Source organism: Stenella coeruleoalba (genome assembly GCF_951394435.1).
Source record: "Stenella coeruleoalba genome assembly, chromosome: 3".
Taxonomy (NCBI): Eukaryota; Metazoa; Chordata; class Mammalia; order Artiodactyla; family Delphinidae; genus Stenella; species Stenella coeruleoalba.
The window spans coordinates 155,740,341-155,755,451 of NC_137148.1; the positions used below are offsets into that span (position 1 = coordinate 155,740,341).

Genomic DNA, 15,111 nt, shown 5'->3' on the forward strand with positions numbered 1-15,111 from the left:
CTGGAAAGCTAGTGCCATTCTATATACCTTGATCTGGAGGGTTGAAACATAGGTGTTTGCTTTAAAATTTACATTTATAATACATTGATATATACTTTCGGTATATTAAAACTAGACAAAAATTGAAAGAAAATCAATATATGGTTGAGAAAAAAAATCTAACTTCGTTTATTTGGTTGCCTACTTTCCCCAACATTACTTATTAAACCATCTATATGTGATTACAACTTAATATATTCCATTCTTACTTGCACTTGAGATTTGGTAACTGTTGTTATCAACAATAGTTTTTGGCAAGGATGAATGGACTTTTGCGAGGGGTGGGTAAAGGGGAGGGATAGTAAAAGTGTAAATAAAAAAGCAGGAGTGGGAGATAGTCATCCTCATGGGATTTGTTTTTAAATAGGAAAATTCTAGAGACAGAACCGAAAAGAGAGAGGAAGTCTGTGAGAGGTTTGCCAAGTCAGAGAGCAAAGTGTCACCTGATAAAAGGACTTATGAATGAGCTCAGAGCAAAACTATTTGGAGGAAATCTAAAGAGGACATGCCTGAAGGATGGAGGTTGGTTATACTGGGTGCCTGGCTCAAGGGTACAGCCTCCATCTACACCACGTAGACGGTAACATAAAGTTTGCTGAATGTTCTCAAATATTTGATATATTGCTATTTTAAAATATGTTTATTGCTCATTTTTCTTACTTTAAACATAGTATTTATTTTTTAACATCTTTATTGGAGTATAATTGCCCTACAGTGGTGTGTTAGTTTCTGCTTTATAACAAAGTGAATCAGCTATACATATACATATGTCCCCATATCTCTTCCCTCTTGCGTCTCCCTCCGTCCCACCCTCCCCATCCCACCCCTCCAGGTGGTCACAAAGCACGGCGCTGATCTCCCTGTGCTATGCGGCTGCGAGTGGCATGGACATATATACACTACCAAACGTAAAATAGATAGCTAGTGGTAAACATAGCATTTATTGATGGAAGAAAATCACAGAAAAATACGTAGTGCCACATCTTGTCCAACCTTGACAGCGGGATTCATTCCCTTTTTAGCGCACAATTTAGGACTGGTCGGAGCAGCCCCAGGGCCGGCATGAAGGGCTGCGGTTGATTTGGAAGTGGGGCACGGACCAGCCTTCCCTCCACAGTGCAAAGCCAGCAACTCTCCTGTCTAGGCGGGATTCTCCCTAGGCTGCAGGGCGGGACTGAGAGGTGCGAGGGCTGCTTTAGATGCCAGGCCCTTTCCCGGGAGCCCCGCCCAGGCCCCGCCCAGGCCCGGCCGCAGCCCCGCCCCGGCCCCGCCCGCGCCTTGCCCCGCGCCCACACTCAGAGCCCGAGCCGCGGTCGCCCATCTGACCCGAGCCACAGCGGCCGGAGATGCAGCGGGGTGCCGCGCTGTGCCTGCGCCTGTGGCTCTGCCTCGGACTGCTCGACAGCGAGCGTGGTGAGCCCTCCGCCTGCCCCAGTGTACAGCTGGCCACGAGGGGGGACATTTTCCCTGGGCAAATGGTGGGACCTCACCGATGGGAGACGGGCGGGGGACAGGGCCCGCGGGACCCTCCGGCACGAGACAGGGTCGGGAGCCAGGGATTCAGACACCGGAAGGAGCACGGCGAGTCGGGCCGGGCTTGCCGGGATGAGGAAAGGGCGGGGACGGGGCGCGGGGCTGCACCGCAGCTTAGAGGTGGTGCTCAGTCCCCGACTGCGCTCCACAGTCTGTGGCTCAGCTCCCTTGGACCTGGGCCCCTTCGCGCTGCACCCTCAGCCTGGATCCTTCGCTTGCTTACACGCTTTCCCGCGAAGTCCAGGCACCGTACTGTTCTGTCCTCGAACCCGAGAGCACTGGGGATTGTACCCCCGCGCAGAGGCTGCAATCCCCGCCGAGTCGTAGACCTGGGTGCGCACTTCCCGACACCTCTAGTCTGCGCTCGAGATTGGTCCTCCAGAGGGAACTCTGGTTGGTGTCTACCTTCCCCAGGCCAAGGACTGCGGGGGCAGGGGCTCGGGATCGTGGGAGATAGGCGCTGTGTGGCGGATTGGGCGCAGGTGCCTGTTGGAACTTGAGGAGAATCTTGAGTCGGCAACTCGTAAGTGATCAGCATGGCAGAAGAGGCAGAAGGCCGGCCCTCGCCGTGTTTGAGGGGTAGGACCCCGGAAGGCCAATCTAAGGATCTTGGATCATAAGGCAGGGGCCGACAAGGACGGGTCTTAAACACAGGAGAGGCAAGGTCTGGTTTGTGATGGGAACACGACTGGAGGTTGCTGCTGAGGGATTGGAGGGAAGAGAGTGTGGGGGATGACGGAGGGAGCAGAGGGGTATGGTTGTTCGGAGATGTCAGGATAAAGCAGCAGGAATAAGGGGAGGATGAGCTGGAAGCCCATGCAAGATCTGGTGACCGTGGAAATCAGAGGGTGGAGGAGGGGTAATGGGTCCCCAGTGGTTGAGGGAGGAGTTCTGGGAGGTCTGAAGGGAAAGATGGGGACCTCGCTATTTGTAAACACCATGGGCATTGAATAGTGGCTTTACATGCTTCATTTCTTTTAATCCTCACAAGGGAGTGTTAGACCCGTTTTACAGATGGGAACACTTAGACGAAGGACACTTATAACTTCCCCCAAAGTCCCCGGGAAGCCAGTAGTAAGGGAAATTGTCAACCCAGGTCTTTGGAATAACAGAGCTCTGTTCTCTGTGCCTATATGGGCTGAAGAGCTGAGGATAGTGGAGGTGAGGAAGGCGTGGGTGAACCTAGGGGGAGGAGGAGGGAGGAAGACATCTATCTGGCCTCCAAGTCAGGGCAGGTCTGAGCAGAGGGGCTGCCACTTGGCCCTTCCTCGCTTCCCTGCACCCTGCCCAGGACCAGGCTCTCACAGGTGCTCAGCATGTGTTAAGTGACTGAATGAGTGTGGGGAAAGAGTTGAATGGCGCCATGGCTGGGCTTTGGGGCAGAGGAGTGGGAGATCCCACCTTGAGGTGACATCCAGCAAGCACTGGGTGTAGTGTCCAAGGCTCAGGAGAGAGGCTGGGCTGGAGAGCTGGAGAGGAAGCAGACCAAAGGGTCTAGGATGGGAACCTCTCCCCCAAGGAGGGGACCAGAGAGGGAGAGGCTTCCAGGGAGACGGGAAACATTCGGCATGCAGGGTTTGAGGAAAACCAGGAGAGGCTTGTGTCCTGGTGCTCCTGAGTGGAGCAGAGTGGAAGGTGGAGGAGGGAGCGGGGATGAGGTCAGTCTTGCAGTGAGTGCAGGTGATTCTTACCAAAGTTGGGCAATGAAGGGGAAGAGAGAGAATGAAGCTAAGTGGCCCTTGGAAGGGGGGTGGACTAGGTCATGGCTCGTGGGGAGATGTCCCATGGAAAACAGACCATTGCCGCTGTCCCTGAGCCTTGCATTTGCACCACCCATTTCTGGGCTGAGGAGGGCCCTAAGAGCTGCCAGCCTGATGGGGGATACTGGCGCAGAAGCATAAACACTCCAGTGCAGCCAAGTGTCAGTGCAGCCAGAGTAGGAGGCCAAGTGCTGGCAGGTGAGCAGCCTGGCCGTGAAGCTGACTTCAAAGGTGTGATGTTGGTCCCAGAACGAGACTCTTGTCCTAACTCTACCCCTAAATTCCTTGCTATATCACCTGGGCTCCTCTCTTCCTTTCCTTGTGCGTCAGTTTCCCCATGCATAGGAGTGCAAGAAGCTGGCAAGCACTGAGGGGCTGTGCTTGGGGTTGGGCTTTTTGCCCCAGTAGTGTCCCTGTAGAGAAGGTAGGTGGCAGAGGTCACCTCCAACAGACTTTGTCTCTTGGAGCTTAGTCTAGAGTGAGGCTATTTGTGCCTCTGAACAGTGGGCAGTCAGCTCAGGGACATGGTGGGGAAGGAGGCAACTGCTGGGAAGCTTGGTTGGCCCAGCCTGAGGCTGCTGGCTCCTGCCATGGGCTGAGGCACACATGACCATCCCAGCTCTTCGCTGTCCCTGCTCCTCAGCCCTGAGCCAGACCCAGGTGTGGGGGTGGGGGTTGTGGATGCAAGTCAGTGCAGGCAGAATGTGGGGGCTGGGCCCATCTTACTTGGTGCCTGTGGATCAGTGGCTCAGTGCTCTGGGGACTCAAGTGTAGGTGCTGCTCACATCCCCAGCATGCCTGAGGCACCAGGTCAGTGTGGCTGAAGGCTCTCTGCCTCCCCAGAGCCCAGTGCCCACATGGCCAGGCACCAGACTGGGCATGAGGTATAACAAGGGGACTGTCTGGCCAGCTCCTTGCTGTGCCATCCCCACCCTGACCCCCAGGCAGTGGCACCCCAACCTGGGGAAGGGGACTGCAGTTTTGTGCAAGTTGAAAGGTATAGTGTCTGCTCTAGGCAGTCTAGGGAGGATTGGACCAAGCACATCCTGCAGGGGTTTCCTGAGCGCCAGACTAGCAGGAACACAAACATGGTATCGTAGCCCAGGGGCGAAAGTGCTCAGTGACCCAGTGGGGCCCAGCTGGTGGCTGTGGGCTGCTTCTAGCTTGGGGCTTCCTGGAGGGGTCTGCAGACTCCAGGGAAAGGGATTCCAGGTAGGGCAAAGACCCCCTCAAAGGCCCAGAGGCAGAAGAGTCAGATGGTGATCAGATGAAGCTAGACTCCTAGGGGCGGAGAGATGAGATGGAGGAGACAGGCAAGTGGAGGTGGCAGGAGCCAGCAGCACACCTGGAAAGGGGAGGTCTGAGCAGGGAGTCACCTGGTCAGATTCCCCTGAAGGCATCACCGGAGGGGTAAAACCAGATGCAAGCCCACAGCAAGGAGGCTGTGGGTGAACCCAGGAGATACGCCAGGGAAGGAGGTAGCAGGGGATGGTGGAGAGAAAGGGACAAGTGCCAGTCTCTGGCTTAAGCAACAAAACAGGTCATGAAATTGTTTACCAGATGGGGACCCTGAGAAGAGGAGGAAATGTGGGGAAAGATGAGACACTCCACTAGGGAGGCAGGGCCTCAAGTCGAAGACAGGGAGGAGGAAAGTTGGGAGCACTTGAGTGTGATGAGGCAGAGGGGAGTCGGGGAACCCAGGGAAATTAAGTGGTGTCTCAGCCATTAGGGGAAGTTCTTCTCTATGTCTAGCTTACACCCCTCCTGCTGCCGCTTGGGTGTCCCCCCACCGCCCCGCCATTGTAGATTTCTCTCCACTAGGGCCTAGCCTGTGCCCCACAGCCCTGAGATACCCCTCAGAGAGGGGGGATGCGTAGGGAGAGGGGTCCGGAGAGCCTCTCACACTCCTTGCACCGACCTCTGAGCAAGACACAGCCGACGTGTCCAGCTGGAGCCAGGGATTCCTGAGTTTCGATCCTTTTCAGACACTGGCTTCCTCTGGGATCTCGGTTTTCCGGTCACGCCGAAGGGAGAAGCCTGGGAGCAGGAAGATGCGGGCTTTGGCGCTGGCTGCCGCTGAGGCTGGGTGTGGCTGACAGCAGGCACGCTGCTGCCTGCCTCTGGTGCCCCAGGCCACCCCCATCCCCGAGGCCTGGCTGGGGTGTGGGTGGCCCAGTGAGCAGGCACAGGTTTCAGGGTGGCAAGTGGGGGAGCCCCGCCACGTGGCCAGCGAGGTCAGCATGGGTTCATGGGAAAGGACTTGTCAGCCACAGGAGAGGACATCCTGCCTGCATTTCCCTCTTCCTGCAGCAGGAGCCCATGGCCCAGATTTAGCAGCGCTGGGGGGCCACCTCTGAGCCAGCTGGGCTGTCTGATAACACCACCCGTCCCGCTGCCACAGAGCAGAGCCCTGATCCCAGAAAGGCCAGGGCGACTGCCTGGCACAGTTGGCTGCACCCACAGCTGTGCTGCACTGGGAGCTCCACATCTATCAGGGTGCCCTTCCTCCCCATCTCACCCCCAGGGGGTACTCAGGCAGCCCACGGTCCCACTCAGCCTCTCCAACACTCCCTGCTTCCCAAAATTGCCTCTAGGCTGCTTCAGCAGGACCACTCTAAAACAAAGATCTGAGCCTTCCTCGGGCCACCCGCCCCCGCCGGCCCCTCTTGGGCTGATAGTACAGGCCCTCCTGCTAGGGTCCCAAGGGCAGCCGTATGTAGCCTGACATCCACCTAGCCTGCAGCCATCACATACCCCAGCCTCAGCACATGACCTTTCTCCTGCTCCAGATACATGCAGAAGGCTACTGAGAATTCCAGGCAGAAGGTGATGCCGCTCCAAGTGGGAGGGGTCTACTAGGGCGGGAGGGGGGCTTCATTCCCACTCCCTGTGTGCCCCAGGAGCACAGAATCTAGGCTTTCAGGTAGGTTCAGGGGAAGCTCTTATCCTTATCCAACCTAAAGCACCATCCTCAAAGCTATCCTGAATTCTACCAAATGGAGTTTCGTTTGTATGAAGCAGCACTTATGTGCACACATACACGCACACACACTTGGAGTGTCTACCAGTGAAATGGTTAATCAAATTTCTTCACACTAGCGTGTGTGAAGATTTTAACCTTGTGACATAGGCTATTGTGCCCATTTTAAAGATTAGAAAATTAAGGCCAGAGGAATGAAATGGCTCATTAGATGCTAGAGCAGCTTTGAGGGAAGTGACAAGTGTCTGGTGCCTGGTGCCAGATGGCATAGGGGCTGAGGGGCAAGAAGGGGCAGGCATGGCAGGTGTTGTCCACATTCTCCAGGGAAAGCACTAGAGAGGTGGGCATGTGGGGTCCTAAATTTCTGACCACCTCGTGGACATTTTCACCTTGATGTCCTGTACAGCTTTCAAAAGCAGCATGCCACTAGACACATTGCTTTCCCCCAGGCCTACCCCTGGCAGATGTGCCTACTTCAGGGCAGGACATCTGCACCTCCATCCCTCGCCTCCACACCTGCCCACACACTGTGTGCTGTTGCTTTGTTCCCTGGATCCTCAAAGCCAGTCAAGAACAATCCAGGGTCAAGTCCATGCTGGGGATGCCACCCTGGAAAGGCTCTCATCCTTGCACTGAGGAACTGTCAAGTGCAGTGAGTCAAGCCGCTGCATGAAGCTGTGGAAACATGCAGAGAAGCCCCCAGGAGGGGACCTAAAATTGCGACCCTGGGGCTAGAGCAGGCACCAGGCAGGTGACGAGAGTGACTGGTGAGTCCCTTGAGAAGATCAGATTCCATCCCTAAGTAGCGGAGAGGCAGGAAATTGTTTTAGGCAGAAGAGTGATTTGTGTTCTAGAAGACTCCTTTGACCACTGGGAAAGGCCTGGACCAGTGGGGAGACACTGGTGTGGTGAGCCAGAGGAGGGATTTTGAGGCTGGCCAGGCAGTGGGGTGGCAAAGAAGGGGACTGGAAAAGGCAGCCCCAGAATGTCTAGGGGTGACACTCGGGCTGGAAGGCATCTACTGCTAAGCGTCTGAGCTCTGCGAGTGCAAAGCACTTTGCCAAGTGGCAGGGAGAGGAGAGGGGCAGGCCTGGTGCTTCCAGCCACGCTGCTGTTGGTGCTAGTTCTGAGGAAGTATAGAGTAAATAGCAGCTTCCCATAATCCTGTCCCCCAAAGATAACCTCTGACTAGCAAGTTAACCTCTGTGCCTTCGTTTTCTCATCTGCAAAATGGTAAGAATAGTACCCAGGGGGGCAATAGAGGGGTGTGGTATGCACAAGTGCATAGGCTGTGCTGGCATACAGAAAATGTTTGCTCTTGTTGTCTGTTGTTGTAACAGGGTATATTGAGGTAAGCAGAATTTGGGGGTCAAAGTATATGAGCATTTTTTTTTATTACTGTGAGTGCCTGTTTGTCCACATCCTTGCCAACACTGGGAATCCTCTATAGTTTTAACACTTGCTCATCTGGGTCGGGGATACTTCTGTGCCCTTTGGCTCATTGTTCTCCTCAGTGGGTGGTGTGGTATGAGGGCTGGGGGCGCCTGGCAGGAGACATCTGGGAAGCAGAGTCCTCTGGGGCTGGAGCTCAGGAGAGCTGCCAGGGAGGGTGGGGGGCTCAGAGGTAGGCTTGAAGCCCTGGGGTTGTGCCACCTCCAGGAGGAAGGAGCGCACCTTGAGCAGCTCCAGTTAAATGAGCCACCAAGAGCCTAAGGCTGGGCCTGTAACCCGGGGCCTTTCTCTGGGGCCTCATTCCTCCACACCATGCTCCATCTGTTCCACCTACCTGACAGTCCAAGGTCACCTGCACTCTGGTCTTTGCACATGTCCCTCTGCCCTCTGTGCCCTCCTCCTGGGCCAGCAAGCTCCTGTTCAGTCTACAAAGCCTATTTCAACTCACAGGAGCACTCCCTCCCACTGGCAAGGCTTTCTCTGACCGTCCCCCACCTTGGCACTTTGACCAAAGCACAGAGTCACAGTGAGATGCAACTGCTGTGACATACAAAACAGTGGACAGACAGTGACAGTGAAGGTCTCAGTGTGCCTGAGCCAGCAACAGTTTATCCTTACAATGGTTCTTAGTGTGGTATTATGGTGGTCTGTGGTTCCCAATAATCTTGGGGACAATTCTCATTTCATAAGTTTGGAGCAGGGGAAGTGACTTGCCTGAGGTCATAGTCAGAATGACATTGTAGGGTGTGCAGCTGGGCTCACGGGGCTTCGGGCACTCTCTCTCAGTACAGCCCCTCCCATCTCAGCCCTGCAGGGTGGGAGGTAGGAGGACTGATGGACTATTGACCTCACCCTTGACCTCTGGAGGCACAGAGGCTGCCATCCAGGTGGTGGTGGGGGGACTCCAAGACAGAACACCCCTGAGCCTTCTTCCAAGGTCTATGCACAAGCCTGGCCCCAAGAATGAAGGGAGAGGGCCTTAGAGCCAGCTCTCCAACTCGGCCCACCCCTGGGACTGATGCATGGAGACCCCAACCTGGCCTCACCTGCCCCCAGTGCTTTCCCCTCAGCTTGCCTTCAATCTGCAGCCATGGGCCTGGCCCTGGCTGCCTCTGTCCTCCAGGGCACAGATGCTAAGGAGAGTGTGGACCAGACTAGCAGGACTGCAGTACAGCGCCTGTCACCCACCAGGTGACCATGACATTTCCTTGAAATAAGGAATTGCAAATGCAAAAACCACTACTGCTACACTCTGCCAGAGTATGTAGGGGCACCCCTGAGCTTACACACCATCCTGACATCATCCCTGGGTTGGTTGTGCTGAACCTGAGGACAGAGCCATGGGCCAATGACATCCTGGCCCCCAGGAGCCACACAAAGGTACAAACCTTCCCCATGTGGTGGGTGAGGGCCTGGTGTGCTCAGCAGGTGGATACTGGGTGTGGCTGGTGTCTTGACTGTGTGGCAGAAGAATTGGGAGGTGAAGCTGGTTAGAAGGGGGGGCCTGTTGGGCAGGGCATCACCCTGGAGGCCGGGCCAAGGGCATTCACAGCTCCAGAGGGCCACAAGGAGCCAGTGAAGGTGTCCGCTGGGCTGAGCAACAAATTGGAGGCCAGGAAGGAGACTGCTAGGGAGCAGAGAGGTAGGGAGACTGGCACTCGGGGTGGCAGTGGGAGAGAAGGAGATGGAGAGATGTGAGGGCTGAGTCCCAGGCAGGGATGGGCCTGGACTTGGTCAGACTTGGGCTCCTGCACAGCTGCTGGTTATCACTGATATGGAGCCTGGAGCCTCAGTTTCCTCATTGCTGACTGGACTCGTGATCCCTCCCTCCCTCCCAGGCTACGTGAGGATCAAATGAGGCAGTGACTGCTGGGCTGTGGTTCAGTGCCTAACCCACAGGACTTCCCACCCCTCCTGCCTGCCCCTCACCCAGGATCCTGGTGTGCTGCTTCCACAGCCAGCGCCTGTGGCTGACCCCAGGGTCCCACTGCCCAAGGCTGCTGACAGCACAGAGAAGAGGAGGTATGCTCTCTGGCCTCCCTGACCTCGGCCTGGCGCCTGCCCGGATTGCTCTGCTCAGGCTAGGGGGCCAGGGCTGCTGGCCAGGGGAAGGAAGAAGCCAGTTCCTGGGTCAGGAACAGGAAGGCAGGGGGAGTGCGGCAGAAGCCAGGATGACAGTGCTTCCTGCTTCGGGAAGGGAAGGACAGCGGGGACAGACAACAGCCAGGCAGGAAGGATGCGCCTTCTTTGGGGTTTCAGGTGGGGGCTGGGCAGCACGGAGCCTCTGGGCATGGCAAACTAGGCCTGAATCTGCCCCAGCTGCTGAGCAGCCTGTACAGATGGTCACCAGGGAGCCTGGCCTTTAAAACCAGAAACATCTTTTCCAAAGGAACAACAAGGTTTGACAAAGCTCCAACCCAAAGAAAGACCTCAGAGGTTTGTTAGGCCAACCAGTCAGCCATTCATCCCTCCTTCCATCCACCCATTCTTCCATCCATCCATCCATTCATCCATCTATCCATCTGCCTGTCCATCCATCTGTCCATCTGTCCTTCCATCTAGCCATTCTTTCTTTTTTCCACCTTTCCATCCTTCCATCCATCCATCCGTCTGTCCATTCAGCTAACCATCTTTCCTTCCATATTTCCACCCATCCATCCATCCACTCAACCTTCCATTCACCCACTCATCCATCCATCCATCCATTCGTCCATCTGTCCATTCGTTTATTCATTCAACAAGGATCTATGGAGCCTTGACTCTCTGTCAGTGCTAGGCATGGAGTGGGGTAGAAAAGAGGACTGTTTGGGTCCCCACAGCCTGGAGGCCATGGTGGCTGGAGGACAAGAATAGGACGTGAGAGTGGACCAAGAGGGTGTGGAGGGGGGGCGGGGGCCAGGCCACGGTCAGAAGTTTGGATTTTCTTTAAAGTGTAGTGGAAAGTCACTGACGAAATTTAAGCAGGAGCATGATTTGTCTCCTTTGCGTTAACTATCTCTGTCAACTGTGTGAAGGATTGGAGGAGGGCAAGAGTGGGCCAGGGGCTACTGTGGGGGTGAGTGCAGTTGGTTAGGCTCCAGCAGGAGAGTGGGGGCTGGCTCTGGGATGCTTTGGTGGTGGGTGAATGGGCCAGGGTGGGAGAGGTGGGTATCCACAGGAGCTCCCATCTGGGGAGATGGGAGCTATCAAGGAGATAGCTTTGGCAGGGGTGGAGAGGATGTGAGTCTGCAGTTCAGCAACAGAAATGTGGAACTCAAGGTGTCTGTGGGATGGCCAAGTGAAGTGGCAGCTGGATACTTAAGGCTGGAGTTGAGCAAAGGGGTCTGGGCTAGAGGTAGAGATTTCGCAAGTATATGGACGCTTAGGAGAGAGACTGGTACAGAAGAGAAAGTGAGGAGCTGCAGCACTTGGTGTTGGACAGAGGGGACGGAGGACGAGGGGAGAGTGAGCTCACAGAAGCTAGCAGAAGAGGGAACAGCTCTGCTCTCTGCCCTGGAGGGCCTCCCACAGCAGCATGGAAGTCACAGGATACCTTGACCAGTGGCTCCATGAAGCAGGGGAGGGGGCTGCACCCTGTGGGAAGATGAGCAAATGTGAGAGCAAGGAGTCAGCGAGCAGAGTTTTTGCTAGGAATGGGAATAGAAAAGAGGAAGGGAATATAGGATCAAGGAATTGAGGAGTTTTTGTTTGTTTATAAGATGCGGGATGATTCCATAGAGAAAAATTGGTAATCAGGAAAGAAAGAAATTATCTACAGTGGTCAGATCTGGGGGGTTGGGATCCCTAGCTCAATGGAGGGCTTTGCCTTGGGAGCAGGAATGTCAGAGAGTTTCCAGGGCCTAGGGCAAGGGTGTGGGATTTAGATGTGGGAAGATGAGGTGTCTCCATCTGATGGCTCTACTTCATTAGTGCTGAGAGTGAGAGAGAAGGGAACACCCTGAACTGCAGCCCGGGGGTCATTTAGGGTCTGCCAAAAGGAAAAGAAAGGGGAGGCAGCAGCATGGGGCTCTGGCTTTGTGCTGCAAGCCGAGCCACTGAGGGACATGGGTGCTGCAGGGTTGCGGTGGAGAGCAGGGGCAAGGGAGCATTCAGAATGATGGGCCATGGGACATGCAGTGCCAAAAGAGAGGTGAGGCCAGGAGGAGGTAGCAATGCAGAGGGGTCCTTGGCCTCAGAGTTTTGATGAGGTTGAAGAACTTAGCAGTGGTGGGACAGTGGCACCTGGCAGGAGGCAGAGGAGGCAAGGAGAGAAGTGCAAGAAGATAGGCACTCAGTGATGGCACAGCTTCTGGTGGGGACCAAGTCCAGGGTATGCCCAGGAAGTGAGGGGCTGAAGGGAGGAGGGAGGACAATGGAGATGAGGACTGCAAAGGCCAGGGTGCTGGTGACTCACCCGTGTGGATGTCGAAGTTATGAGGAATGGCCTGAGTTGGGGTGGAGGGGCCTGAAGAGCTCGGAGCAGAGAATGAGGGGAAGTGACCAGGACAGCAGCTGATGACAGCTTTAGTGGGGAGTGGCTGGTGCTGCTGGAAAAGGGGAAGTGACTGCAAGGAGTTCTCTGATGTGTGCAATGGGAGCAATAATCACCCCAGGGGCAGTGGTGTCCTCAGAAAGCCAGGTTTCAGTTAAGGCAGGAAGGATGGAGGAGGACAGTGATGTCTGCAGTGAAGACTACTGATCACACAGGGTCCAGTGGAAGTGACTGAAGAAAGAGAAGCACTGGGGAAATTCAGGGCACGTGGCAACAAAGGAAAGGCTCTCTCAGATGGGTGAAATGGTTGGCAAACACTATGGATCTTCCCGTTTAGCACACTGATGGAGATGCTTCCTTTGGTGGTATGGTGGCCTCTAGGGAGGAAACTCCTATAGGCTCCATCCCCCATCCATCCACTCAACCCACCCACCCTCCCACATATCCATCCATTTATTCATCTGATCATCCATCTTCCATCCGACCATCCTTCTATCCATACCCTCAATCTTTGGTGTGCACCTCTTTTGTATTAAGGTTAGAAAGATGAATAACATACAGCCTCTGTTCGGATGTGACCAGAAAACCACAGTTCAGTCCAATAAGTGTTCTAACACCATGAGCCTAGGAGACCAACACTGCCTGAGTAACAGTGACTGCCCCACAGAGAAGGGACTCATGAACTAGACCCTGAAGAGGGAGCTCCACAGGAGGGAAGGAAGTACAAATGTCCAGGGCAAAAAAAATTAGCAGACAGAGACTTCAAGATATGAAAAACCTGGCACTTTGGGACAATGGTGAGAGGTCTGTTCCTCTCAGATGTGTCAGGAGTTGAAGCTGGAGAGAAGGGGAGTAGGCAGAAGGGAGAGGGCTGGGGTCCCCCACTTTATCTTAGAAGCAAAGAGGAGTTGCACAAGGAAGCTGGGCTGACAAATGCCATAGCTCTGTTGCCAGGGTGCCAGGTGTGTGCCCTGGAGGAGCACCCCAGAGAAGGGGACCCTTGCTTGGCCTCCCCAGGGGCCCCAGGGCAATGCTGCAGGCCTCACCATGCAGGCATACATAACCCAGGGCAGGTGGGTCCTGGCCGCTGCACCTCTCCTCTGGTGCCCACATGCCAGCCTCAGGCCTGACTCCTGACTGGTCCACAGGGACAGCCAGTTCTTTCATCCCCTCACAAGTCCAAACCCAAGTCCATCATTCCCCTCTCCCCCCACTTATGTAGCTCAGAGGCCAGTTTGCCTGGCATGGCTTTATTCACTTTCCACTGCCTGGAAAATCCTACTTCTCTTTCAAAGCCCATCTTAGTGGTGTCCGCCTCGGATTCCTTCCTGGCCCCTCAACACCAGAGCAGAGCCTACCCACTGTGGGGCTCCTACACCCCAGCAGCCCTGGGGGTACATGGTGGGGAGATGTGATGCGGGGGCTGGTACCACCCTGGGGAGGAGTGGACCTGGTGGCAGAGCCCAGGGCTACTTTCCCATCTCGGGACCCCAGGGTGGGGCGACTGTCCTGAGTGCCAGGAGTGGGTGCACTGGATTCGAGTTAAGGAGAGACTTCAGTGTTCACAGCATCTGGCTAGATGAAGGGCTGCCTTCTTAGGGCTGTGGTGTAGTCCAGCTGGAGGGTCTCAGTTTCCCTGGCTGTACTAGATACTAGTGGGATTAGATGCTGGATGAGGGCCTTCTGCCTCTGACCTACGGTGGTGGGGTACCTAGAAAAGTTTGGCCAGCAGGAGGCACAGAGGGAGAGGCCAGCCAGGCCCTGGCAGCCAACTTGTCCAGGTGATGCTGAAATGAGACCTTGGGGTGCAGAGTGTGCCGTCCTGGTGCCTCTTCCTAGGGCAGCTTGGGGTCAGGGTGGTGTAGAACCAAGTATGGTGGGGATTCCCCCAGCCTCTGCCTCCCACAATTAGCTGCCAGGGCAAGACCCCAAGCCTCAGGGAGCTGGGCTGGAAAGGGCAGAGGAGCTGAACCTGTAGGACTGGGGGCTGGGGCAGGATAGTGCGCTGTGCCCCCCAGGAGGACAGGGACTTGGGGGAGGGACAGGACGCAGCCCTGGGCCTCCGGCCACACAGTCCTCTCTTCCTGTTGTCTCAGGATGGTCCTGGCAGGATGCATCTGCTAGAGTTCCAGGTCCAGACCTCCCCTGGGGCCTGCTCCCACCCTCCCCCAGGATCACACACACACACACAAATTCACATGCGTGCACACGCAGACATGTCAATGACACACACACAAAGTCACACACAACACTCACATATCAGTCCTATAAACACAGATCTATGCACACACAGAGACAACACACACGCGTGCATGTGCACACACACATGCAAACACTACACACACTATCCTGCTGGGAGGAGGATGGGGAGTAAGGAGCTGCGTGGGCAGCAGGGCCAAGGTCCTGGAGGGCCACAGGACGGTGTTTAACCAGGCGAGGCAGTTACCTGTTTGGGGATTAGCCCTTTTGGAGGAATGGGGGGCTGAGGCAGGGAGAACAGGGAGAGGAGAGCTGGGGCAGCCAGAGGGCGCCTTGGGGGTGAAGAGAAACTGATGGAACCAAGGACATGTGAGCTGGACTCCATGGGACATGGGAGAGGGCGAGGTCACAGGCAGGATTCCAGGGAGAAACCGAGGCCTGAGTTCTGTGCATGTTTGGCAGTCTGCACTGTGCAGGTCTCCCTCACAAACAGTAGCTGTGCATCTGGGGGGAGGAGCCTTCAGGCAGAAATGTGGGGGTCACAATGCCGAGGAGATGTGCTCCAGGCCTCACCCAATGTAGGATGAGGCCTGTGGTCTCCCCTATTGACTTCATGTTGACAGCTCTGCTCATGCGGGGCTAGAGGTTCAGTCCAGGGCTCAATCAGGGCTCACTTG

The 15,111-nt window shown here is 55.5% G+C and overlaps 1 protein-coding gene across 1 annotated transcript in view; it reads left to right on the top strand.

Annotated features, from left to right (window-relative positions):
- Positions 1 to 1,355: 1,355 nt before the first annotated feature.
- The window catches only part of FLT4 (fms related receptor tyrosine kinase 4), a 37,143-nt gene continuing 23,387 nt past the window's right edge, over positions 1,356 to 15,111 (top strand). The window contains exon 1 of the mRNA XM_079916931.1: positions 1,356 to 1,452. Coding sequence (XP_079773057.1) covers positions 1,386 to 1,452 — 67 coding nt within the window. The 5' untranslated portion in view covers positions 1,356 to 1,385. The remainder of the gene's footprint in view (positions 1,453 to 15,111) is intronic.